The sequence below is a fragment of the Choristoneura fumiferana genome, chromosome Z (assembly GCF_025370935.1).
Source record: "Choristoneura fumiferana chromosome Z, NRCan_CFum_1, whole genome shotgun sequence".
Lineage (NCBI taxonomy): Eukaryota > Metazoa > Arthropoda > Insecta > Lepidoptera > Tortricidae > Choristoneura > Choristoneura fumiferana.
Genome location: NC_133472.1, coordinates 5708260 through 5734282, shown reverse-complemented (window position 1 = coordinate 5734282; position 26023 = coordinate 5708260). Strand labels below are relative to the sequence as shown.

The following is a 26023-nucleotide window of genomic DNA, read 5'->3' as shown; positions in this document are numbered from 1 at the left end:
TGTCATCGTTCATCCACCATTACCTCTCATATTTCGTTTTCTTCAATTTTTTACCGTGCAACGGCAAAACCTACTGTACTGGCAAAATTGTCCTCCAATGGACAGAGCCATATTTATTAAAAAAACAACAACAACATAAATAGTGTTACAGAAATCTTAAGGTTCGTACACACGTAACCGCTCGGCTACGGATCGGCGCTGCCTCACCTCATCTGCTCGCCGTCAACTATACGCAAACACGGAACGGAAACGGCTCAGCACCTCCGAGATGCCCGCGTAGCGGCTAGGTGACATCGCGCTTAAAGCAAGGCGGCATCGCGATAGAATCGAAACTGCGATCGAGAGAGACAAGCGGTGGGGCGTGCTCTTTCCGGTGGCGAAAGGCAAGTGCGGCGGCGGGCCCGACGTAAGCTCGATAACTGACTGCGAGTTGCCCGCCGGCCCGCGCGCCGCTTGCGGATTGGTCAGAGTATAGCAAAACGCATTAAAATAAGCATCTTTTATTGATAGAAGTTTTTTTTTATAACATATGACTGTTTAGGAACTAGAGCGATCTGAAGTTGCGAGTTCGGACGTTACCTAATTTTTTTGTTGATAGTAATTTCCGTGACAGGCTCGACGAAGCCCCCGCTTTGCGGGGACTTCTATTCTGGGTAGTTATGCCCTTCGGGCAGGATGATACTCTAACCTCACCTAAACCGAAATTTAACCTACCCATAGCATAGCATAGCATTTGTATGACCTAACTTAAAACTTCGGATTGCTCTAGCTCCTAAACGGACAAGTTTATAAAAAAAAATCTATCAATAAAAGGTGCTTAATTTAATGTTTTCTTTAAAGTTAAAAAAACTAACAAAAATGCAAAAAAAATCTGGACGTCTGGAATAACACATAGGCGACTTCTTGACCCGATATTCCCACGGGATACCTAGGGATAAAACGTCGAAATAACCACCGCTGGGCTTAGAGCCATGAAATTTGGTATGTAGGTAGCTGGACCTCTGGAATAACACATAGGCTACTTTTATTCCGATATTCCCACGGGATAAGGATAAAATCTCGAAATAATAACCGCTGGGCTTAGAGTCATGAAATTTGATATGTAGGTAGCTGGATGTCTAAAAAAACACATAGACGACTTTTTGATCCGATATTCCCAAGGGATACTTAGGGATAAAATGTCGAAATAACAACCGCTGGGCTTAGAGCCATGAAATTTATTATGTAGGTAGCTGGACCCCTGGAATAACACATAGGCTACTTTTATCCAGACATTCCAACCGCTGGGCTTAGAGTCATGAAATGTGGTATATAGGTAGCCGGACGTCTGGAATAACACATACGCAACGCATCTGCAATACCCCTGGCGTTGCAGATGTTTATGGGCGGTGGTGATCTCGTACCATCAGGAGACCCACTCGCTCGTTTGCCATCCAGTCGAATAATAAAAAAAAAAAAAATACGCTACATTTTATCCCAATATTCCCACGGGAGTTTTGTAACTAAGGGACCCCATACATCCCTGTATTATTATTATTATTTTGTAATTTTTTCTTTAACTGTAGTTTTTAAGTATTTTATTTGTACCTAATTATTTTATTTTGAAAAAATTACTGCCAAGTTTCTTGCGGCGCATTCTTCTTGGCAATGATGGAAGCGCTGGTAGTTTAAAAAATTACGTGTAAAAGTGCCCATTGCGGCCTATTTAGGTACTGAATAAATGATTTGAATTTGAATTTGAATTTGAATTGGATTTTTTTTTGAAATTTCAGCACTGGGTTTAGAGTCTTGAATTTTGTACAAATATTCACAACACAACCAGGAATTTTGTAAAATCCCGAAAATTTCAATTGCAACTACCTGACCGAATAGTTTACGCGTGCGAAGCCGCGGGTAAAAGCTAGTAAATTATATTTTAAAATTCATATAAGACCAACAAATAATGCAATTGCCACTTTTAGCACTAGGTACCATCAGCCAAATATGTGGTCTACCACCCTAAAGTTGATAATCGTTAGCATGTCATAAAACAATAATGCCAATAGACGTGTCTGTCAACTTGAAAGTTCGACCTTAGCGACATATTCATTTGATAGGAACTTGTTTAAAAATTGATAGACCACTTATTTGGCTGATGCATGGTACATAGTTTGCGTAACAGTAGGAGGGACTCTAGTTCCGTCAGTTTGGCGTCTGTCATTTAAATCATGTTAGAATAAATAGAATATAGACACTGGCAAAATTGTCCTCCAATGGACAGAGCCATATTTTTTTAAAGAAACAACATTTATAAATAGAATATAATTATAATATATGTCCCTACGAAATATATTAGTTATCTATCATATTAATCAAAACTTTCTCTAAGTATGAGTCATCCATCATGAAAACTCTCTTCTAGTTAAATAAAACTGCAGACATATATTAACATGGCATTATTATTTTTCAAGTAAGAATTACAAATGAATCTCGTGTTTCTTCCACTCCCGCCAAGAGAGCTCTGCCTTCAAGGCACAACACTGAACTGGGAACTGTCACAGTTCTCTCATGTAGGTACCTAGTTAATATAAGCAACTTATTTAAACAAATATTCAATTAATTATTTTTATAATAATATCAACGATGTGTAAATTAAAGAAATATTAAATTAACTTCATTCATTTTACATTATTGTCAAAATAACCAGTATTTCATTTATTAACTTTATTGTGAGAAAAATATTGGAACGTATGAACATAAAAATTCATGACATACTGGTTTACAAAGGTTACTTAAAACTACTGAGTATTCTATATAATCTAACAATCAGAATATTGTAAACCTGTATCTTAAATTATAGTTTAATCATCAAAATTCAATCACCAAAATAATAAATCTGTCACCTAATAAATAGATCTGTATCTTAGTTAAATGCTTCTACCTATTCTACTACAGGTCTGGTTAGGTACGACGACGAGCGAAGCGAGGTGGTGTTAGTTAAAACTGCGACCCTCAGCGCGCGAGCCGAGCGAGCGAAGCGAGCGTGCCACTGTAGCGGCCGGCGAAGTGCCAGAATAGACCATTGTTTGCTAATCCCGCGCGCCCTTGCGGTAGTAAGTACGTGCAATTAGTCAGCGCGAAAAATGACATCTAAGTTCGTAAAATGCGCGAAATGTAATGTATACGTAGCGATACACGAAGTGTTGGCGTTTGTTTCAAACAAAATTGATGTAATGAAAGAAGATGGAATCGCTCAAATATATATCAGCGCTTTTCAGATTTGGAAATAAAAACTGCGAAGTATTTGCTGTTTGAATCCTTACCAGTTGCAAGGCGTAAGAAAATAAGGAAAGGAAATGGCAAAACTCATCGTAACATTGACGATATAATAACTATGTTGAAGGAAGGGCACGCAGATTGTCTTCCTATATTTGTTGCCAGAGATCTACACAGGCTACCCCCGGTATACTTCGATCATGTTGACACAACTAGGCTTTTAAAAGATATATTAAAACTGCAAGAAGACGTTCGAACAATCACTGAACGTTACGCTACAAAGGAGCAGTTAGATGCACTTAAGTTAGATTTAAATCCGTTAAAAACAACGTCAATGGTACACGACATGAATCCGTCGAAAGTAAATACTAAGCGTGGTGCGTTCCTGGGCAGTTATAATTATGACAGCGGTCCCATGGGATTCTTGCAAGTATCGGAGAACGAGGAAACAGAATAGTGACAAGGTATCTAAAATATCGTATAGAAGTATCATGCAACCACATACTGTTCCTCAAGTTGGAAATTATCATATGTTTGAATCCACGAGCACAAAAAACACCAATATACCGCCTGCATTACAGACCAGTATAAATGCGGCGGTAGTTGACAAAAGTACGCACAATACACAGAAATGACTCGTGCGGTCATGCGCCAACGGTCGAATCGCTGCCTGTCTATGCGCCGGAGTCGCCACCGTTCGAGGCTGCTGTGGAGGAACGACGTGTTCACCGCAGTGTCTGTGATGAGTGTAAAAGTGTCCGCCTAGCTGCTATTAAGGTAACGGTTCAGGATCGCGCGTTGTTGATATTTTCTATTTATATGCCGACAGACTGTAATGAAAACTTGATCGAGTTCACGGACTGTCTTGCGGAGATCGGTGCTATAATTGAAAGTCAGGATATCGATACGGTGGTTTTATTAGGAGATTTCAACGCGCATCCTGGGGAGCCTACAAATTAGGAAGAAAATCATATAACATGAAGTAGTAACAAATAGGTACGGAAAATTGCATTAACGGATTATAAATTAGTAGTGATAAAATAAGATAAAGGCTGCATGGCTTGTGGCTTTTTCCATAAAATAAAAATAAAAAAAACATCTCACTTCTCAATTGTCAAATGTCAAATTCGTCAAGTCATAATTTTTTCCTAAATTAAATTATCGTAATTTGTCCTCGAAACTGGCGGGATTATCATTATCTATAATCTATAATGTGAATGCAGTTATATTTTCAAGTATTGAACTGAATTATAATTCACATTGGAAACTATGAAGCCACGAACTTTGCGAAAAAATTACATAAAGCATCAATACTCTGATCTCGAAAAAGACGCATTATAAGGAAATTAAAAAGTAAGTACAGTAGAGGCTGAGTACAACATACAACTTCCACCACCCCCGTGGGTACCGTAGGAATCGGCTGAGGGATAATATCAGAAGATGGGCAGCAGCGTTTTCCAAGCAACCTCACATCGTAATACTGCGCTCGCCAACCCGCTTATCAAACGTGGCGAGCAACACGGGAAAATATGGGGGAGGCCTAAAGTCCAACGGTGAACGTCCCGTGGCTGATATGATGATGATTGATGATGGTGATGTGAGGATAAGATAGAAATAATTATTATAAAATTGCCCGTCTGAGTTGGAATGAATCGGAGCCAGAATGCACAGTCAAGGAAAGTGAATCGTGTACCAGGGTTGGAACCTTTGTACTAATAATGTCACTTTGACATTCCATACACTTTCCAAAGAAACCACAGCCAAATTGAAAATCAAAAGGTTCCACCGTGGTACGTAATTCAGTTTCCATGACCGTAGGTGTTTAGGACAGATTTTTTTACTGTTTTTTTTTCCAAGTCCCCAGCCCCTTGGTAGCGGACTAACTTTTGAGCCTCATATCTCGGTAATTTTGGAGTTCAGAGAAAAGTTCATTTGACTTAATATGCTTCTTCAAAATATGTTTTGTTTTCATAAAAATGTATTTAATTACAGAGTGAAAATAAATACACTGTCATAACATACATTGTCGGCTGGTAAGCTGTGTACAAGCTGTGTATGAGACTGGCACAAGACTGGAAAAGTGGCATGAAAATGCAAGAGGCACTCAGCAGTGGTTGTATCTGGGCTAATTTAATTGATTGATGTAAATAAATAAATAATAACTGACTCAGTGATGGACTTTTTTATTTGTTGTTCAATAGAGCCGTCGATTACTAGCCGACCAATTAATTAAATTTGAAATAAAAATAAACAAGTCTAATTTCATATTTTCACTTGTTTTCCGTTGAAGGAAAATATCGTGAAGAAACGTACACACACCTGCAAAATAATTAATGGTGGTGCTATATTCCAATTCACACTGGACCTGCGTTGAAAATAACGCCCAAGCCCTCATTGCGAGAGGAGGCCTGTATGTATGTATAGGGATAATGATTGACTAATTTTCTCATAGTATGTAAACTGTATTGTAAAAAATAAATAAACAAACGTTGAGTTACGAACTAATCTCTCGAAGGGATCTCTACCAAGCAACCCTTGAGTGGATGTGAGGAATTATAGTCTAGTAGTACTGTAGTTGTGCATATTCAGATTCACTTAAAATTTGAAAAAAAAAATGTTTGTGTCTAAATTAGGTCTTATATATTTTTAGCTACACATTTCTATAAATATTAACATCATTAACTGGGATAAAAAAGGAACCTTAATTTTACAACGGGTTTGAACCAAAATTTCTGAGCTGTGGGTAGGGTAAACTCTAGTCTAATGCAACTAGCCCAATTTGCTATTTGATTAAGACAGCGAAATTAACAAAGACTGTTGTTTACAACAAATTACAAGCATGTGTGCGAAAATATCTCAGTCGAAACTGCAGCGATCAAGTGAAAGTATTTTCTAAATTAAAATACATCTGAAACTTGGTTGGATATATCACAAATTTCACGCTATTGGCGGTATGTAGGTACATTATTTTATAAAAATATCCAAATTTTCATTCATAAAAAAAATTAAATACGTGAAATTTGCACACTAACATCATCTACTGGCGCTGTAGTGCCTAGCTGACCGTGACAAGCCACCTTAAATTAAAAAAATTTAAAACCCCCGACACCAAAAAATGCCAGCAAAAATAAAAAAAACGACCGAAAAAAAACTCCGACAAAAAAACGCCGCCAAAAAAGACAACTAAAAAGTAAAAAATAATAATGCACCTAAAATAATTATCCCTATCTCGCGGGGACTATGCTGATTTTCCGCAAAATTAGTCTAAGTTAATTTAGTATAAAGTACCTAGTATTTCTTTTTATCTAAGTGTCGTCGGTGTCGGGGGACCGCTAAGGTTTAAAAAATACAACATAATAATATGTACTTTAGTTTCCTGTTAAACTTCAGAAAGCGTTTCAAGGCTAAATTGAAATGGTGTCAAAATAACGAATAGCAAATTAAGAATGACATAATTGCTCAACATCGTTCCAGTAAAAGATTTGGACCGTTTTGGAAAGCTGTAAGCAAAATAAATTATAAGCCGAGCATCCCAGTAACTGTAGCGGGAGCTCACGACTCTAAAGAAATAGCTAATCTTTTTCGGATTCATTTCCGTGTAGATTCCCCTCTGGGACTGCCCTTGCAGGTGTTTAGTGCTGGGACCGAAGCTGCGGAGACTGCTATAGTGATCACTGCTAAACAAGTCTCTTCTATTATAAAAACTATGGTTAGGGGTAAGTCGCCGGGGCATGACGGTCTCAGCATTGAACATCTGCAATACGCTGGTGTACATTTGCCCAGGGTTTTAGCAATGTTGTACACTCAATGTTTCAGACACTGTTATTTACCTGACGATCTTATGCGTACTATAGTAGTCCCGATTATTAAAAATAAAACTGGCGATTCATCTGAGATTTCTAATTATAGACCAATCTCTTTGGCAACCATCGTTGGTAAGGTGCTGGATAGTGTAATAGACGGTTACTTGGATAAGCACCTCCATTTAAATGACCTACAGTTTGGCTTTCGGCCGGGACTTTCTACCGAGAGTGCTATCCTGTGCCTGAAGCGCACTGTCCAGTAGGTACTATACATACAATAAAAAATCATTTATTGCCACAACATAATTACCACATAATTACATACTTAGTTGAGTTGAGTATCAATCAAATTCAGTGCAGGGTCAAAAAATTGGAAATAAATAACCCAGCTACCTACGTTCCGGCAATGGGTACCAATCTCAGCGAATGCTGGACACATAGCAGCATGCACCCAGCGCTGATTTTCCGACCGGCCCCTTTAGCAGAGGATAGTTGTAACATTATTATGCTACAAAATCATTATTTGAAGACGTATAATAAAAAATAATTAAAATAAAAAATAACAAACGAAAGTGTTGAAAGTGTGATAAGTGTGTGGATATGTGTGTGTGTGTGTGAGCGTGTGCGTGCGTGCGTGTGTCGTGTTTGTGTGTTGTGTGTGTGTGTGAGAATGTGAGTCCTTGTGAGTACATTAGTGTGTGCTTATTCATTAATGTATGAGTGACAGTGTTGGGTGACCTAAATTTGCTTCTGTTGTTTTAGACAGTATGATTTTACTGTTTCTTTATATTTGAGCAAAGGCATCGGTGGAGGTAAATCATTCCAGATCTTGGATGCTGCAAATTTAAATCCCCCCCTGAACAATACAGCTTGGTCGCTCTGTAGCTCCGAAGTGGCTTCTTGCGTTGATCTTTCACCGGGGACGGTGAAAGCCAGGTGAAGGTTTCTTCGGTTCGCCATGTTTAATATACCCCTGTCGTTAATACACGGCGTGATGTGAGCTCGTCTAGGAACGTCGTAACAAAATCGTACGCATGCATTTTGCAGACGTTGTATAATTGCCATTATAAGTGCCAAGTGCCAAGACGCGTATGGATTGAAGTGTGGAGTAAGACAGGGGGGGTTGACTTCTTCCCGCCTCTTCAATCTTTACATGAATGGGCTTATTGATGAGCTCAGTAGTACCAAAGTCGGATGCCAGTTGATGGCGTTTGCATAAACAATATTAGTTATGCAGATGACATGGTGCTGCTGAGCCCCTCAATAGATGCGCTCAAGAGTATTGCGTACAACGTACAACGTTATGCGGTGGCCCATGGACTCAAATATAATGTCAGTAAAAGTGAGCTGATGGTTTTCAAGGCTGGCACCAAAACATATTCTGTGCCACCAATCCTGCTCTCTGGTACTTCTTTAAAAACAGTCACTAAGTTCAAGTATTTGGGTCACTGGGTCACCGATAACCTGAGTGATAATGAGGATATCGAGGGGGAGCGGAGGGCGTTGGCTGTCAGGTGCAACATGCTGGCCCGCAGGTTCGCGCGGTGTGCGAGGGACGTAAAAATCACCCTTTTCAAGGCTTTTTGTGTCTCCTTTTACTCGTGCGCCCTGTGGGATGTGCTACACGCAGAGGGCGTACAACGCGCTCCGTGTGCAATACAATATAACGCGTTCCGGGTGCTGATGGGACTGCCGCGTTGGTGCAGCGCGTCCGGCATGTTCGCTGACGCACGGACGAACGGGTTCGCGGCCATCATGCGTAAGAGGTGCGCCTCGCTTCAGGCTCGCCTGCGCGCCAGTCCCAACCGCATCATGAACGTGTTTGCGAACCGCTGGGACGGTCCCATGATGGCACAGTGGATATCCTTGCATGTTTAGTGATGAGCTGCCTAAATATTGTTTGATATTTAGAATAAGTATTAGTTTGTTTAATTTTTTGTTTTTACTAACTCTGAAATTCGTTCTTATTGTATGCCTACTAACTAACACATGTATATGGACTACTTGTCTGAAATAAAAAAATATTATTATTATTAATACTTATGGTACGAAACTTCGTTACCTATTTTAGATTTATTAAATTACCATCCATCATCATCATCAGCATTATCCTCATCATCATAACCATCAATCACCAACCGCATGACTGCCACGTAGGTAATTTGATGATTTAATACCTAATATTTTTCAGCGATAAAAAAATGTTTTTAGGTTAACATTTTTATATTGGTTGGTGATTCAGTTGTAATGACACTTATTGTTTTGAAACCCAATATAATTATTTGATGATTGATATTATTTCCAAGTAATTTTTAATTAACATTTGGGTAACCGTTTTAATTTAATATTATATATTTTTTGGTAATTTAATTTAGGTGACAGATCTACTATTTTAGGAACAAATATTATTTATTAGGTGACCAAATTGTGATTATTAGGTGATCAATAAAATCATATACCCTTATTTAATTAGCAGTATAAGTAAAGTGTGCCATCGACATGCGAGAATTCCTCGATGCAGTGTAAAGATACGTAGTGATACAATACAAATGATCATTACTCATGTATTTCGTCCATTATTCTTTTTACACTTTGTTTATTTTGATGCGTTCTCCAATGTCTAGTACTAAGTCACTGGCTTGTCATTGGATATAGTAACTTTTGCGATTATCTATATCACTATTGCCTGTAAATGATTGCCACTATTGCCTGTACTAGTAAAGCTTTGTCTCATATGGTCTTGATATCAAAGAGCGCCATTTTATTATTGCAGCTCAAGACGCTTACTTCTCGTAAAAAGACAGCTCCTGCAATATAGAATATCTACAAATAATTGTTGCTGCCTCAAGATTAATTACCTACATAACCATATGGCCGGGAGTACGTCTGCTCTTTAGAGCATCTACTTCAGAAGACAAACCATAATATGCCAAGGAAGCATCTACTATGAGGAGATATACTCCATTGAGTACCCCCCAAGGGAGTTCAAAACGTTCAACATTCATCTTCTTATTATTTTGTTTTGCTTTTCCCGTGTTTATAATATACGTGAACTCAATTCAGTATTCATCAGCTCAAAACAATTTAAGACTTATGAAAGAAGTTTCGAATATAGTCGCTCAAGATACGAGATTTGCCGAAAATGTTTTTTCAAAAAAACTTAAGTATATATTGATCTGGTTGCCTGAAGATTCTTTACCGTTCTTTTTTTTCCGATATGGTCAGCAAGGCTTCATTAAGAACAAATGTGAGTTCACAAATTGCTTCGTTACACCGAAAAGGGATTACTTAGGCGGTGACATAACCAAATTTGACGCTGTAGCGATCAATGGACAAACTAGTGCAGCTGATCTACCACAGCAGAGATCTCCGTACCAAAAATTTATATTTTTCAACATCGAATCATCGACTAATGAGCCAGCATGCAATCAATGGGTTGATGGTTTCTTTAATTGGACTGTAACCTACAAGCTTAATTCCGATATAGTGTTCTCTTACATCAAAATAAGAAATAGTGAAGGTGACCTAGTAGGGCCAAGAATTGACATGGAATGGATTACAGATATGAAAGAAGTTGATGACGATTTTAAGAAAAAATTGCAGACAAAGAAGAAAGCGGGTGCGTGGTTTGCTTCACACTGTATAACTAGGAGTAAGAGAGAAAAGTATGTTAAATTATTGCAAGAGGCGTTAGTACCATACGGATTAACAGTTGACATATACGGTGGCTGTGGTACATTCCGATGTCCCAGAACCCAGGCAAATTGCAAAGCTAAAGTGCAGACTGACTACTACTTCTATCTGTCGTTTGAAAACGCATTTGCAGAAGATTACGTTACGGAAAAATTGCTGACTGCCCTGAACCATAACGCTGTTCCCATTGTTTATGGTGGCTCCAATTACTCAAGGTAATTTTGTAATTCAGCTTTCATAATACTAGAGGGATTAGGCCATGGACCTCATTTTGAGTTGTTTTTAAGATGTATCAACTATCAAGTGACAAACTCAAAAGCTTAATTAATTATTCATTCGCGTCATTTCGAAACAAAAATTGTTTTCAGACCATGCAATAACATAAAAATTGTCTTTTCTCAAACATGCTCGGAAATGTATGCGTTAATGTCACGAAATGGAGACATGAAGTTTCTGATTTATGGCTCCCTACTACCTCCCTACATAACTTCTTGGCCTAGGCCATGAAGTATGTATGAAAACCCATTATTGTCTGCTGCTCTAACTTTTTAATTTTGCTTTCTAACATTAAATTGACAAAGGAAAAATTACGAACAGCCAACCACCACTACTCTGTAAGCATTTGCGATACTGGGATGCGATGCGAAGCGATGCGATGCGAAGCGATGCGAAGCGTTGCGATGCGATGCGATGCGATGCGAAGCGATGCGAAGCGATGCGAAGCGATGCGAAGCGATGCAAAGCGATGCGAAGCGATGCGAAGCGATGCGAAGCGATGCGAAGCGATGCGAAGCGATGCGAAGCGATGCGAAGCGATGCGAAGCGATGCGATGCGATGCGATGCGATGGATGGATGGATGGATGAAATATTTCCTCACATTGTTTGAGAAAAGCACTATACAATCCTCGGCCAGAACAGGGATTGCTGGACTCGTTTTATCCGGCCTCGTCTACGACTCGGCCGTCTACCCCGGACTCATCCATCAATCCCTTACTTCATGGCCTCTGCAGTAATGTACTATTATTGAACATCAGAAATCAGTGCAGTGAGTTAAAAAATATATGTATGTTTACAATAAATAATTCAGGCAAGTGCCAGTTGAACTCGCGTTGAGAGGGTTTCCTTCGATGAAATATTTTGATACCTACTGTTTTTAAATTGTAAACCCCATATTTAAACCATACATTTCTTAACGGTTTTCCTGAAATCTTTAGGTAACAAAAATATTTAGTTACCTACTGATTTTTGTACAAAATCACACAACATTTTAAGCGCCAAGTAGTTTCCGAGATAAGGAGGGAAAGTACAATTCTTCTTTATGTTCTTAAGTCAGTAATTTCAAAACTTTTTATCATAAAACTAGCTGTTGCCCGCGGCTTTGCCCCCGTTGTATTTTTTCTGTATTTTCTTCCATAAAAACCTCCTGACAGTAACGAACACCATAAAAAAAGAATTAGCGAAATCGGACCAGTCGTTCCCGAGTTTTGTGCTTAGCAACACACTTTACGATTCATTTTTAACCCCCGAAGCAAAAAGTTGGGTGTTATAAGTTTGACCGCTATGTGTGTCTGTGTGTCTGTATGTCTGTGTATCTGTCTGTGGCACCGTAGCTCTTAAACGGATGGACCGATTTGAATGCGGTTTTTTTATTTGAAAGCCGGTTTTCTAGCGATGGATCTTAGACATGTTTTATCAAAATCGGTTCAGCCGTTTCAAGATCATCAGCTCTTTTGTTCGCTGAGGTAGGAATCTTAGACGCATAATGGGTATTTATTTACTTTACTTCCAAACATATTTGGGACCTAAAATTTGAAACACCCATGTATGCTATATAACTATGCAAGATTATGGAATTTTTGGCCTGATGCTGCAGCCAGGATATCGAGAACACTAGTAGGTACACTCTTGATAAAACTATAGCAGATATATCGTGTTTGGATTCGTTTTAATCAGTATTTGATTCTACATACAAATCAATGGTGGCAACAGGATGAGCTGATGCTGCAGCCAGGATATCCAGCACACTAACACACTTTAAAAAAAATATACGTTTTAAAAACATGAAATATAAAACTTAAATTAAAAATTTAAAAAACCCCCGACACCAAAAAACGCATGCACAAATAAAAAAACACCCTAAAAAAACGCCAATAAAAAACGCCGCCAAAAAAGACAACTAAAAAGTAAAAAATAATATGCACTACCCTAGCATAGCAGCGCTACGCTAGCTGTTGCCCGCGACTTCATCTGCGAAGAATTCGTTTATCCCTATCCCGCGGGGACTGCTGATTTCCCGCAAATTTAGTCTAAGTTAATTTAGTATAACTACCTAGTATTTTTTTTTTATCTAAGCGTCGTCGGTGTCGGGGGACCGCTAAGGTTAACAGGAAACTAAAGTACATATAGACGGCGAGCGGACTGCATAATTTCGTACCTACTTGATACCGCGATGAAACGCACAATGGTTTCCCATAAAACTGATGCTGAGTCTGAATTTGATAGTCTGCTGCCACGGCGGAACTTGCCGAAAGTACTAAAAAAATAGTCACTTCCGGTGCGAAAAAAGGGGCGTCATTTAACCCATCTAATACTGAAATAATAGTCATGGCATCAGTTAGGAATTTACTTGGTAGATACAGAAAAGCGAAATATGTCAGTATTTTTTTTGCCGGAAGTGCTCGGCAGACGCTCTCAAAGGTGATCACCAGGACCCCTAAATATATCCATCTGATATCAGCATTAAATAAATTCCAGTCGGTAAATATGAACGTTCATTTCCGGAATATATGTCTGCCAAGGCTATTTCTGCCGAAACACCTTGACATACAAGATTATGTAAGCATGAGCAACCTCTACTCCGCTCAATATAGACATTTCAATTTCCATAAATTCCGACAAAGCTGAATTTTAGTGAAGACCTTGAATACACACACCATTAGGAATAAAGTGTCAAAAGACCCATTCATGTCCATTTTGCCTCACTTCATAATGTTATCTGTCTTGTATTGTATTTTTGGTTTGTGATGGTGAATAAAAATTTCTATTATTATTATTATTATTGATCCCATGTGTGCAAAAAGTTATTCGGGGTCAAAGTTTAAAATTAGAGGTTGTTTTTTTTTTCGAAAACGGTAAGTTTTATCAAAAAGTAGCCCAGGCAAAAATTATAGATCTTAAAATTATCTACAAAAATGGTCTTTGTACTTTTTTTCTAAGAATTACCAGACCCGAGATATCACGATTCTAAGTTGAAGGAGTCACGTTCTACATGATAGCACATTTATGCCACGTATACCTATGGGGTGACTGGGTAATCGACCATTTCCTTGAAAGGGGTTATTCTAGAGCTAATTTGCAATGTTATTGGTCAGTAAACCAGGGATCGAAATGAACTCTCATTTCTGAAATATATATAAGCCTACCAAGGCTTTTTCTGCCGAAACACCTTGACATGCGAGATTATGTGCTTACTATTTCTGGTGTACAATAAAAAGTCATTGTATTGTATTTTAAATAAGTAGTTGTGTTGAATTAAACACCCTAATTGATTGTATAGAACTAGAGAAAGAAATAAACAAAGCGCAACTAGTGCGAGGTTCGCGGAGGATATAAAAGGGCCGTCGGATCGCCACGCTCTCGCTAAATGAGCGAGCGGATGCGTGAGCTACGCAACGCTTGGCTTCCACGATTTCGATAAAATTTGCTATGTAGGGGTTTTCGGGGATGACAAATCGATCTATCTTGCTCTTATCTCTGGAAACACGCTTATTATCGAGTTTAAGTTCGAGCAAAGCTTGGTCTCCCAGGCACTAATTATTAAGGTCTGTGTTAGGTAGTAAGTGATAAAAATATTTACAGGTGAGTTTTTTTTCACTAGTTGTAGATGTCATTAAAATGTCCGTAATATCTACAATTCCAAACTACGGGATCCAGGGATTTTGCTCATTTAATATCGTATGGCCAGGTGTTTCGGTAGAAAAAACCTTGGCAGACTTAAATTTTCGGAAATAATGGTTCATACCTACCGAATAACTAAAACTGCTGAATTTCGATCCCTGGTTTACTGACCAAAAACATTGCAAATAAGCTCTAAAATAAGCCCTTTAAAGGAATAGGTAGATTACCCAGTCACCCTGTAATAATATAATGTAGAACGTGACTCCTTCAACTTTTAGGATAGACCATTTTTATAGATAATTTTAAGATCTATAATTTTTGCGTCGGCTACTTTTTGATAAAACTTACTGTTCGAAAAAAAAACAAATAACCTCAAATTTTAACTTTGACCCCGAATAACTTTTTGCACACATGGGATCAATGGGGACTTTTGACACTTTATTCCTAATGGTGTACCTAAGGTCTTCACCAAAATTGAGCTTTGTCGGAATTTCTGGAAATTGAAATGTCTATATCGACGGTGGAAAGCACAAACGCTGTAACCCAAAATGTGTAAAGTTTACACCAGAGCCAAAAAATTTTTTAAATTTTACTAAAAAAATCATAACTCATAATCCTTTTGGCCTATAGTAACCATTCTTTGGGAAATGATGTATATTTAGCTAGGCTATCATTCTCTTGGTAAAAATCTTTTCTAAAGTAGTCAGCAAAGAAGTTTTGGTGGGTTACAGCATTTGAATATTTTGTTTTAGACCACGAAAACTCAGTTACATCAATACACTAATGTATGAAATAGTAGAAAGTGTATTTTTTTGGGAAAGCATAAATGTCGTAATTGGACAATGTACAGTACTTTTGATCATATAAAGTTTTGTAAGCTGGTTTAGATTCTCAAAATGAAAAATGTAATTGAAGTAACAGCTTACATCAGTCCAATTCATATAAAATTGTAGCTATTGGCGTAATCAGCAACTGGTCAAAATATTATGGGATTTTAAAAATGTCAAATACTTATTTTATTTAGTATTATTGATTAATCATAACAGTAATCAATCAATACGACGAAATAATTTAGGAAAATGTGTTTTTATGCGTCTTGCAATCCGCGTCTTCTTTGATAGTATCTTCTGACTGATTTTTATTTTTTATTACTTGCTGGAAATCCCAAATACTCCTGAGCTTACCTGCGGAATCAATTTTGTCAATGAGATTTTTCAAGTTCTTGTACTACTTGTTATAATTTTTTTGGATATCTTTACTAGTCTATACTAATTTTGGATGTATCTTACGAAAAAACTCAAAAAGTAGGTACTGAACCGGTTTCAAATTTTTTTCTGCATTAAAATGCTACACTATCCCAAAGTGACATACACTTTATTTATTACCAGAAAAAAATAGGGTTTCATACTATTAAAACTTTATTATTGAATGTAACTTGAGGTGTAACAAAAACAAGCTTTTATTAGAAAAAAAACAGAACTGGCAAGGGAAAAATTATCCAGTTAATCCAAAGCTGTTTACTCTGGTTCTGGAAGATGTTTTCAAAAAACTCGCATGGGCAAATCGAGGTCTAAATATAGCAGGAGCTAGACTGAATAACTTAAGGTTCGCAGATGACATAAGTAGTTCTTCTCTCCGTGAGAAGAATTACAGGTAATGATTCAGGAGTTGAGTGATGTCTCTTTACAAGTTGTTTTGGAAATGAACTTGGAAATAAATAAATATTATGACGAACATGGATGGAAATACCGTAAGCATAACCATCAACCAAACCACCGTAGACCAGGTAAAGAAGTACGTATACCTGGGATGGGACAGGAGATCAGGATGGGCAAAGATAACCAAACTAGTGAACTTCACAGACGAATAAGGCTTATGTGGGCAGCATACTCGAAACTGGACTTTGCTTTTTAGATCAAAATTTCTGCGGAACAAAAAGCCAGGATATTTAATCAGTACATCCTGCCGGTGCTCACTTATGGTGCTGAAATCTGGATATTCACGAAAGACGTGAAAGTGAAAGTCCCAGAGGGCAGTGGAGAAGAAGCTGGTAGGAGTGTCGCTGATTGACCGCAAAACAAAAAAATAGCTTCGGGAGCAAAGCAAAGTCGCACACGTGACAAAACGAGTTGCGAGCTTAAAGTGGAAGTGGGCTGGACATGTGGCCCGGAGTGAACAGTCGTGGTGCAAGCATCTATTAGAGTGGAAGCCATGGGGGGAAAAGCGACCTCAGGGTAGACCACAAAAAAAAGGTTGCTGGTTCAAATTGGATCCAAAAAGCTCAATGTCGCGACGAGTGGATAAAATTGAAGGAGGCTTACACCGAGAAGTTTGAGAAAGGCTGAAGAAGAAGAAAGGTATACCGGTATCTAGAAAAAAACGATATGTCCAACTATTGTAACTACTAGTATAATGTCACTTATAACTAGGTACAGGTACTTTTTTACGTGTTAAAAGTTGATAGAAATCCTGACCATAATGAAACCATATTATCTATACCTTTACATTAATCCTTATCTAAATAAATTATTTTATATTCAAGAATGTTTCAATACTTATGATCACTTTTGAATTATTCTAAATAATCGGACATTCCACTCAAAAAATATAAGATACGAATTAAAAAAAGCGTTCCGGCTTTGCGCGGGAAATGGAGCTGAAAAATGTTTGTGAGGTGTCCTTGTATAGGACCTTTATTTAAATTTGTGACCGTGCGAATCCGGGGTGGGCGCTAGTAAGTCTAGTACCTAGTAGATATATTGTTAGTTTTTTTAAAGAAGATTTAGTTTTAGTTTGATAATTAATTTATTATTATTGTATTCTCATCGGTTTTAAATAACTAATAAAAAAAAGTCTACAGAGTTTAAATTAAACCTGACCGTTTAAAGTGGGTCAATATCGAGTTCAAAGCAGTCGATACAAACAAACATACACGTAAAGCTAAAAAAAGCGTTGTAAAATTGATGTAAATTCACTGCTAACAATAAAATTATGCATTTTCAAATGCTGTAACGTCATGAATCTTATCCGAATACTCCGGGAACTGCCTTGATAATTTTTGATAGAAAGCTGTAACCCTAAGTATTCAGTCGTTTTGATTCCCAGTGAATGCTTTAACACTCACCTGCAATACATTGTCGATCAGCGTAAATGCTGTAACCCACGTATGAAATATTTTTTATTACGCCTAAACGCTGTAAGCGGCATCGTGCGGATGAATATTGTTCCGCGTGTATGAAGTAAGATACAGGACTCAATTTTTTTTTCGTTTTTTGTGTCGGTTACAGCATTTGACGTACCATAAATAGCCAAAAATTGTAAAAATGACTACGCTGTCCAGAAACTTCTAAACGTCGTAGAGCAACGAGAGTTACAGCATTCGACGCAGAAAAAAAAACTGAATCATAATATGCAATAAAAAATTTTTGGTAAAGGTGTGGGTTACAGCGTTTATGCTTTCCACCGTCGATTGAGCGGAGTAGAGGTTGTTCACATAATCTCGTATGTCAAGGTGTTTCGGCAGAAACAGCCTTGGAAGACTTATATATTCCGGAAATGAAGGTTCATACCTATCCACTGGAATTGGTTTCATACTGGTATCAGATGGGTATATTTAGGGGTCCTGGTGGTCACCTTTGAGAGCGTCTGCCGAGCACTTCCGGCAAAAAAAATACTGACATATTTCGCTATTTTGTATCTACCAGTAAATTCCTAACTGATGCCATGACTATTATTTCAGTATCCGATGGGTTAAATGACGCCCCTTTTTTCGCACCGGAAGTGACTATTTTTTTGGTACTTTCGGCAAGTTCCGCCGTGGCAGACTATCAAATTCAGACTCAGCATCAGTTTTATGGGAAACCATTGTGCGTTTCATCGCGGTATCAAGTAGGTACGAAATTATGCAGTCCGCTCGCCGTCTATATGTACTTTAGTTTCCTGTTAACCTTAGCGGTCCCCCGACACCGACGACGCTTAGATAAAAAAAATATTACTAGGTACTTATACTAAATTAACTTAGGCTAAATTTGCGGGAAATCAGCATACCTAGTCCCCGCGGGATTGGGATAAACGAATTCTTCGCAGATGAAGTCGCGGGCAACAGCTAGCGTAGCGCTGCTAGGGTAGTAGGCATACATTTTTTTTACTTTTTAGTTGTCTTTTTTGGCGGCGTTTTTTGTCGGCTTTTTTTATTTATATGGAAGATTATAAAGAAAATCATATTAGAGGCACTCACAACATACCCTTTCATTTGATAGGTGTATTTTACGCGATAGGCTGCAAAATATTCTTTCTAATTTATCCCCCAAGTGTCCCCGTATGCGGATACACACAAATTTATATATATTATTTAAAACACGTCAGTTTTTGGGTCACCGTCACCGATTTATACCTCTCAGACAATTTAAGACGGATATCACATACAGACACGAGTGATCTCATAAGCGTTCCGTTTTTTCCTTTTGAAGTATGGAACCTTATGAGGGCTAAGAACTTAGGCAATAAATCTAGTGCAATGATATAAATACCTGGCGGTCTACAGTTCGTTTCTTGCGGAATTTTAGCCACGCGCAGTGAAACCTTGGAATCAGCTTAGAGCGCGCCAGTGTTTCCGGACCGGTACCACTTGAGGATCTTCAAAAAACGAACCTACTCATTTCTCGAAGGGCCAGTTACGCACCCGTAATTCAACTTATGTTGTGTGTGTCCATGGGCGGCGGTGATTGTTTTCAATCACATGACCAGCCTCATCATTTTCCCCGTATCATTTAAAACAAATCACTGAGTCTACTTTGAATATTTCCTTTCAGATTCCTTCCACCTGGCTCCTACATCGACGCCCGAAAACACGAGCCAGCAGAGCTAGCAGCGTTGATGGCCCACCTGATATCTACTCCAAGCGAGTACTACGAGTACTTCCGCTGGAGGAACCACTATTCTTACTCAAAGTCCGAATCTATAGACGGTTATTGCAACGTATGCGCAGCTCTCAATGACAAGGAGAAGGTGCTTACGCAGTCGGTGTACGAGCATTTCAGGAGCTGGTGGAACCCGGATTGGGAGAAGCGGTGTCGAGATCACAATAGGATATTTGAAATAAGTTATTGGTAAAAAAATAATTCATTTATATATTCATTTTATGTAGGTAATATCATGATTACGACTTTATTTTTGTATTTTTGCCTTCCGTGAAGCCGCAAAGCAGTCACAGCGATTGCGGAAGACCAGCGTTGGCCTTGCTCGGCTTATGCTGAGCAACACTATGCTGAGCTTGGACCGTTTTGCGACTTCGCAAAAACTTGCTTTTGTTAATTTTTTTTGTCGTAACTTTTAATTGTGTACTATAAAACTGTTTTTGCGAATAGCGAATAAATTATTCTTATTCTTATTCTTATTTGGTTAGGTATTTATTGTATGGGCCAAGTTGCCCTAAATAAATGGATTTTGTTATTATTACTATTATTTATTAATTCATTATCATTACATTAGGTGACTTTATTAAGTAGTAGGTACACGACACCCTGATAGGGTATAAAAATGATAATCCTAAAACTATTTTATATACATACTTAAATGATTTATTTATTTATTAATTATACAGATAAGAGGAGTGATTAAGATTGTTTTTTTGGAATATTTTTGTATTTTTTATTTAAATCCAATTTATTTTGTTACTTTTATGGTCATCCCGTAAAACCTATATCGAAAATACAAACTGAAATATAGATGCACAGAAAAACCAGAAAAATAATACCAGCACTGGGAATCGAACCCAGGTCCTCGGCATTCCGTGCCGTGTGCTATACCGCTACACCACCGCTGGACAACGATACAGACACGAATTTCTCCTGTGCACCTCATATCTCGGTTTGTGTTGTTTCTTATTTAGCCACTTAAGCAGCGACACTAGCGACATCTATGCAGTAGCCCTCATCGAGAAACTGGAAGTGGGTCGAATTTAGCTTCCAAGATTTGAGGAAAACAAACAATAAATAAATAAATAAACAAACAGGGCAAGCTAAAGAAAAACTTCTAAAAATATCGCCAAAATTTAAGCACTTGTGCAAGTATTTCGAATAAAAAACAATTTGTATTCTCATCCTCTTTGGTTCTGGCTGTTTGCTTCTGAAGCCATTGCCCGCAACTTGCCGAGCGCGGCTAAAAAATATATCTGTCAACTCTGTTCATTCGCGGGAAATTCGGCGGACTTCGTATGTTGTGTAATTAAATAATAAGAAGCTCGACTAGTGTGCATAATTTTTAAACTGTATTATACAGCTTGTAAATAATGTTAAATAATTAGTATGATTTTTTTAGTTAAAAAAACAATAGGTAAACAGTGATTAATACGGTGTGGATTTGGCGAGCGCTTTATCACAGTTTGCTTCATTGAGGTTTGTGGTTCATAAATCGCTTTATTAATTTTGCACAAAAACGAATAAACCACACAATAAGATAGTCAGTATATTGTACTATCGAAACTTTTATAAAACAACATTAAAATCGCAAACTTCAAGGTAAATATCCAAACGACATAGCTACCCGTTGCTAGGCGACTCGGTCGCCTTAGCAACGGCTAATAACGCCTAGCAACCAAAAAACGCTGAAAAAAACACGTTTGTTGTATGACGACCCCCTTTTATTTGTAACTTTATTTTATTTTTAGTATTTGTTGTTACAGCGGGCACAGTAGGTAATACATAATCTGAAAACTTCAAGTGTCTAACTTCTACGGCTTCAGAAATAGAGCCCTGTTACAGATGGACAGACAGACAGACAGACAGACAGACATACAGACAGACAGACAGCGGAGTCTCAGTAATAGGGTCCCGTTGGCACCCTTTGGGTACGGAACCCTAAATATACTAAATTATATCTCTCGGCTTGGCATAGTCTGATACCCTAGGCACGCCACTGTTGGTTGTGTTATAATAGCTACCTTCATACCAAATTTCAAGATTCTGAGTTCACGGGAAGTACCCTGTAGGTTTTGATTCCTTTGCGAGTTTCGAAAATGTGCAGCATAAACGGCTGCATCTTTTGATTGCGTTGATGTAGAAATTTGTTTTTTTTTACAGCTCTAAGGGACAGTAGACCTCAGTATTTGATATAAATTTCAGCTTGATACCTCTATACGTCCCCCAGAAAAAGGGTCTTGACAGACAGACAGACAGGCAGACGAAAAGTGATCCTATAAGGGTTCCGTTTTTTCCTTTTGAGGTACGGAACCCTAAAAATGACATTTCCGGTGCAAAAATAGGGGTTATTTAAACCCATCCTATACTAAAATAAAAGTCATGGCATCAGTCAGAAATTTACTGGTCGATACAGAAAAGCGAAATATGTCAGTATTTTTTTGCCGGAAGTGCTTGGCAGACGCTCTCAAAAGTGGACATCAGGACCCCTTAATATACCCATTTGATACCAGCATGGAACCAATTCCAGTCGGTAGGTATGAACCCTCATTTCCGGAATATAATTGTGGCGTAGCTAGGTAACCTAGGGCCCTGGGGCAAATAAAAAAATGGGGCCCACTGCTATCAAACTGGTAACGTTTTTTGAAGTAAAATCATTATATATACAAATACTTTAAAAATGCTAAGCAATTTTATCATCAGCTATAAAGCAGAATTTCGAGGGCCCCCTGAGCTTGAGGGCCCCGGGGCACTGCCCCGCCTAGCCCCTTGGTAGCTACGCCACTGAACTCTACCAAGAATGTTTCTGCCGAAACACCTTGACATACGAGATTATGTTAGCAACCTCTACTCCGCTCAATTTTTTTTAATTCGACTTGATGGAAAACGAGCGAATGGGTCTCCTGGTGGTTAGTGATCACCACCGCCCATAGACACCTGCAACACCAGGGGGATTGCAGATGCGTTGCCAACCTATGGTCTATTTCTGAAATGAAGATACTAAAATGACAGTCAGAAATGTCAAAAGTAAAAATAATGTGGCCAACATAAAAGGAACAGTGCTGCTCCATGATTTCGGTTTCATAAATAACCGATAAAATGTATATTTTACGATAGCAAAAATAACATTATAGCATTCAATATTCTACTTTCCATTTTGAAAATATAAATGCACTTTTACGATAAAGTGATAAAATCTAAGCACAGGTAAAAATACAGTGTTCATCACATAGTGCCAACGTAAAAAATAATACAGAGGGGCTACTACAAAACTAGAAAAACGAAGTTCGTATGGCACCGTCCCTTTCACTCGCGTATTAAATGAGATAAGCGTATTATCATATTAAGTATTTACTTAACGTAAAACTTACTTAGATTGAAATTGAAACTTAAACATCAACATCTATAAAAAGTCGAAATATCTCGAAAACGGTCGCATTATTATGAGACCTATTTTACCTTTTCTAGAATGTCCTAAGTGCCTTAGATTTTAGTATGTCACGGATCCGTTCATATCTTAATATTTTACGACATGCTTACATAGGTACCTACAAAATATTTCGGTGATAACCAGTTGCGGCACATCACTATTTATGAGACGCAAAAACAGGTAACACATGAAACATCATTTCAGTATCTCGAATTATGGGACAGACCATAGACGCCTAAGATGGCATACCTCAGGTGCCAGTAATTTCACCGGTTGTCTTACTCTCCACGCCGAAACAACAGTGCAAGCACTGCTGCTTCACGGCAGGATTATCGAGCAAGATGGTGGTAGCAATCCGGGCGGACTTTGCACAAGGTCCTACCACCTGCAATATAGACATTTCAATTTCCATAAATTCCGACAAAGCTGAATTTTGGTGGAGACTTGGGTACACCATTAGGAATAAAGTTTCAAAAGTCCCCATTGATCCCATGTGTGCAAAAAGTTATTCGGGGTCAAAGCTCAAATATTGAGGTTATTGTTTTTTTTTTCGAAAACGGTAAGTTTTATCAAAAAGTATCCGAAGCAAAAATTATATATCTTAAAACTATCTACAAAAATGTTTTTTTTTTAATACTTATTTTCTAAGAATTACCATTCCTGAAATATCGCGATTCTAAAAGTTGAAGGAGTCACGTTCTAAATGATACACATATATATGCCACGTATGCTTACAGGGTGACTAGTAAATCGACCTATTCCTTGAAAGGGCTTATTCTAGAGCTTAATTCCAATGTCATCTTATAACTATTAACAATGTAACTTTTTGTCAATAAACATTATTATTATTATTATTATTAATGTTTTTGGCCAGTAAACCAGGGATCAAAATTCAGTAGTTTTAGTTATTCCATAGGTATATTAATTTCCGGAAATATGTCTGCCAAGGCTTTTTTTGCCGAAACACCTGGATATACGAGATAATGTGAGCAATATAGGATATAAAAGGGTCAGATCGGCACGCTCTCGCTAAATGAGCGAGAGGATACATGAGCTACGCAACGCTTGGCTCCCACGATTTCGATTAAATTTGCTATGTAGGGGTGTTCGGGGATGACAAATCGATCTATCTTGCTCTTATCTCTGGAAACACGCTTATTATCGAGTTTAAGCCCGAGCAAAGCTTACTTGAATTTTTGAAAATAAGGGTTCATACCTATCGAATAACTAAAACAACTGAATTTCAGTCCCTGGTTTACTGACCAAAAACATTGCAAATAAGCCTAGAATAACCCCTTTCAAGGAATAGGTCGATTACCGAATATCGATATTAGCTACATCACTCCCCCTGGTAACCCTTTTGTCATTGAATTGTCCACGTATTATGCAGGGCTACTCTGAAACTCGAAACTCGAAGTTCGTGTCGTGCGGTCCCTCTGACACTTACACTGTTTGATACGAGAGCGAGAGGGACCGCACGACACGAACTTCGAGTTTCGAGTTTCGGAGTAGCCCTGATGGTTTAATTCAACCATACAACCATACACACAAGTACACAACACAAGGATGACACTCTTTCCCGGCCCGGATAATACCGGGATGGAAATACCGACCCTGTTTTTCGTGTTTACGCCCATAGAAGCTCACGTCAGTTTCTATGGGCGTGTAAACAAAAAACAGGGCCGGTATTTCCACTTCGTTGTTATCCGGGCCGGGAAAGAGTGTCACCCCAACACAACACTAGGGCAGTCCCATAAGGTCTGTGAGTGTGAGCGAGAGGTACCTTCAAAATGATTTAAGTATGACTCAGTTTGCACGTTTGTGATGGCCGTAGTTTAGCATGCTTATTGCTAGCAAATGTAAATAGTCTATGAGCATGCTCGCTCATAAGCATGCTAGTAAGTAACGAGCATGTGTAACAGTAGCACAATACAAGTTCAATCATCTTGACACTTGTCTTGTCTTGACAGAAGTGAAGTGTGTGTGTGACTTAAGAACTTATTACACTATCCAATTTTTAGAAACTATAACTAGAAACAGTTAGGAACCTAAATTGGTAGCTAGTATCACACCACAATAAATTCAAAAAGTAACGTATTTGGGATGCACGTTTTGATCAATCGTTTTTATACTCGAGTTACCAGACATAGCAAAATAATAGGCTTCACAATAAGTCGATATAAATTTATCGATATAACCTTGTGTGGACGCGGAATGAAAAATGACTCTATTATTATAGCTTTAGGCCTGAAAACGACAAAAAGGATAACAACAAATAATAACGTAACGAAAATTTCACAATTAACGGAAATAGTTCCAAGTAAGCTGATGGCAGTTAAGTCGAATGACATGACATATATGAAATGTTAAAAAACCAAATGGCGGATTGCGTCTTTACCGACGTTCAACATTTTTTTCAAAATGTAATTAAAAGATTTCTTTTATTATTATTTCGTATTGAGTTTTTTTCTAACAGCGATATTAAGTTTTTATAATATCGATATTACAGCACTGGTGTAACTGTGGCTACGGCAACGCAAGTAAATATATGTAGGGAGTCGAGTCCGGAATTCTCGTAGCCATTTTGAGCTGTCTGTCATAGGGATAGCATGTTCAAAGTCTGTTTTAGTGCTAACAAGTGTTTCATCATTAGTTTCTCGATGAAATGAATAGATAGTCACAAAGCATAACAAATCCACATTATTTATAATAATTATAATAAAATTGTTTACCTGTACTTTTAATCTTCCATAATGCATCGATAAAATGTACTTAATCGGTAGTCGATAAATGAGAAGTCCATATGACAGCTCAAAATGGCTACGAGAATTCCGGACTGTGTCGATTCGACTAAATGGTTTGCTAAGGCTATGTGGCTCCAACGCCTCCAACGATTAAATCTAATGTGTGGTCAGATCTAATATTAAAATTGTCAAAATAAATGTATGTTTTTAATCGATTTTTGATACGATTTTCGTGGGATCGATACAAGAGCATGCGATCCGATCCAAGAATCGTTTCAGCAGGG

The 26023-nt window shown here is 38.1% G+C and overlaps 2 protein-coding genes across 12 annotated transcripts in view; one reads left to right on the top strand and one right to left on the bottom strand.

Annotated features, from left to right (window-relative positions):
* LOC141442461 (alpha-(1,3)-fucosyltransferase C-like) lies at positions 1–20044 on the top strand. Of its 11 annotated transcripts, none has more exons than XM_074107993.1 (4): positions 326–406; positions 2451–2549; positions 9832–10966; positions 19461–20044. In XM_074107993.1, the coding sequence occupies exons 3-4, from the start codon at positions 10005–10007 to the stop codon at positions 19759–19761; spliced, it is 1263 nt and encodes a 420-aa protein (XP_073964094.1). In that variant the 5' UTR covers positions 326–406; positions 2451–2549; positions 9832–10004; the 3' UTR covers positions 19762–20044. The 11 variants fall into 10 exon arrangements, with proteins under 11 accessions (XP_073964246.1, XP_073963939.1, XP_073963714.1 ...); XM_074107685.1 differs by having other exon boundaries at positions 2935–10966; XM_074107921.1 differs by having other exon boundaries at positions 2451–3092.
* LOC141443065 (uncharacterized) overlaps positions 1–25824 on the bottom strand; it is a 30966-nt gene extending 5142 nt beyond the window's left edge. The window contains exon 1 of the mRNA XM_074108305.1: positions 25728–25824. The gene's annotated coding sequence lies outside the window, so the exon portion shown is untranslated. The remainder of the gene's footprint in view (positions 1–25727) is intronic.
* Between the last annotated feature and the right edge of the window lie 199 nt (positions 25825–26023).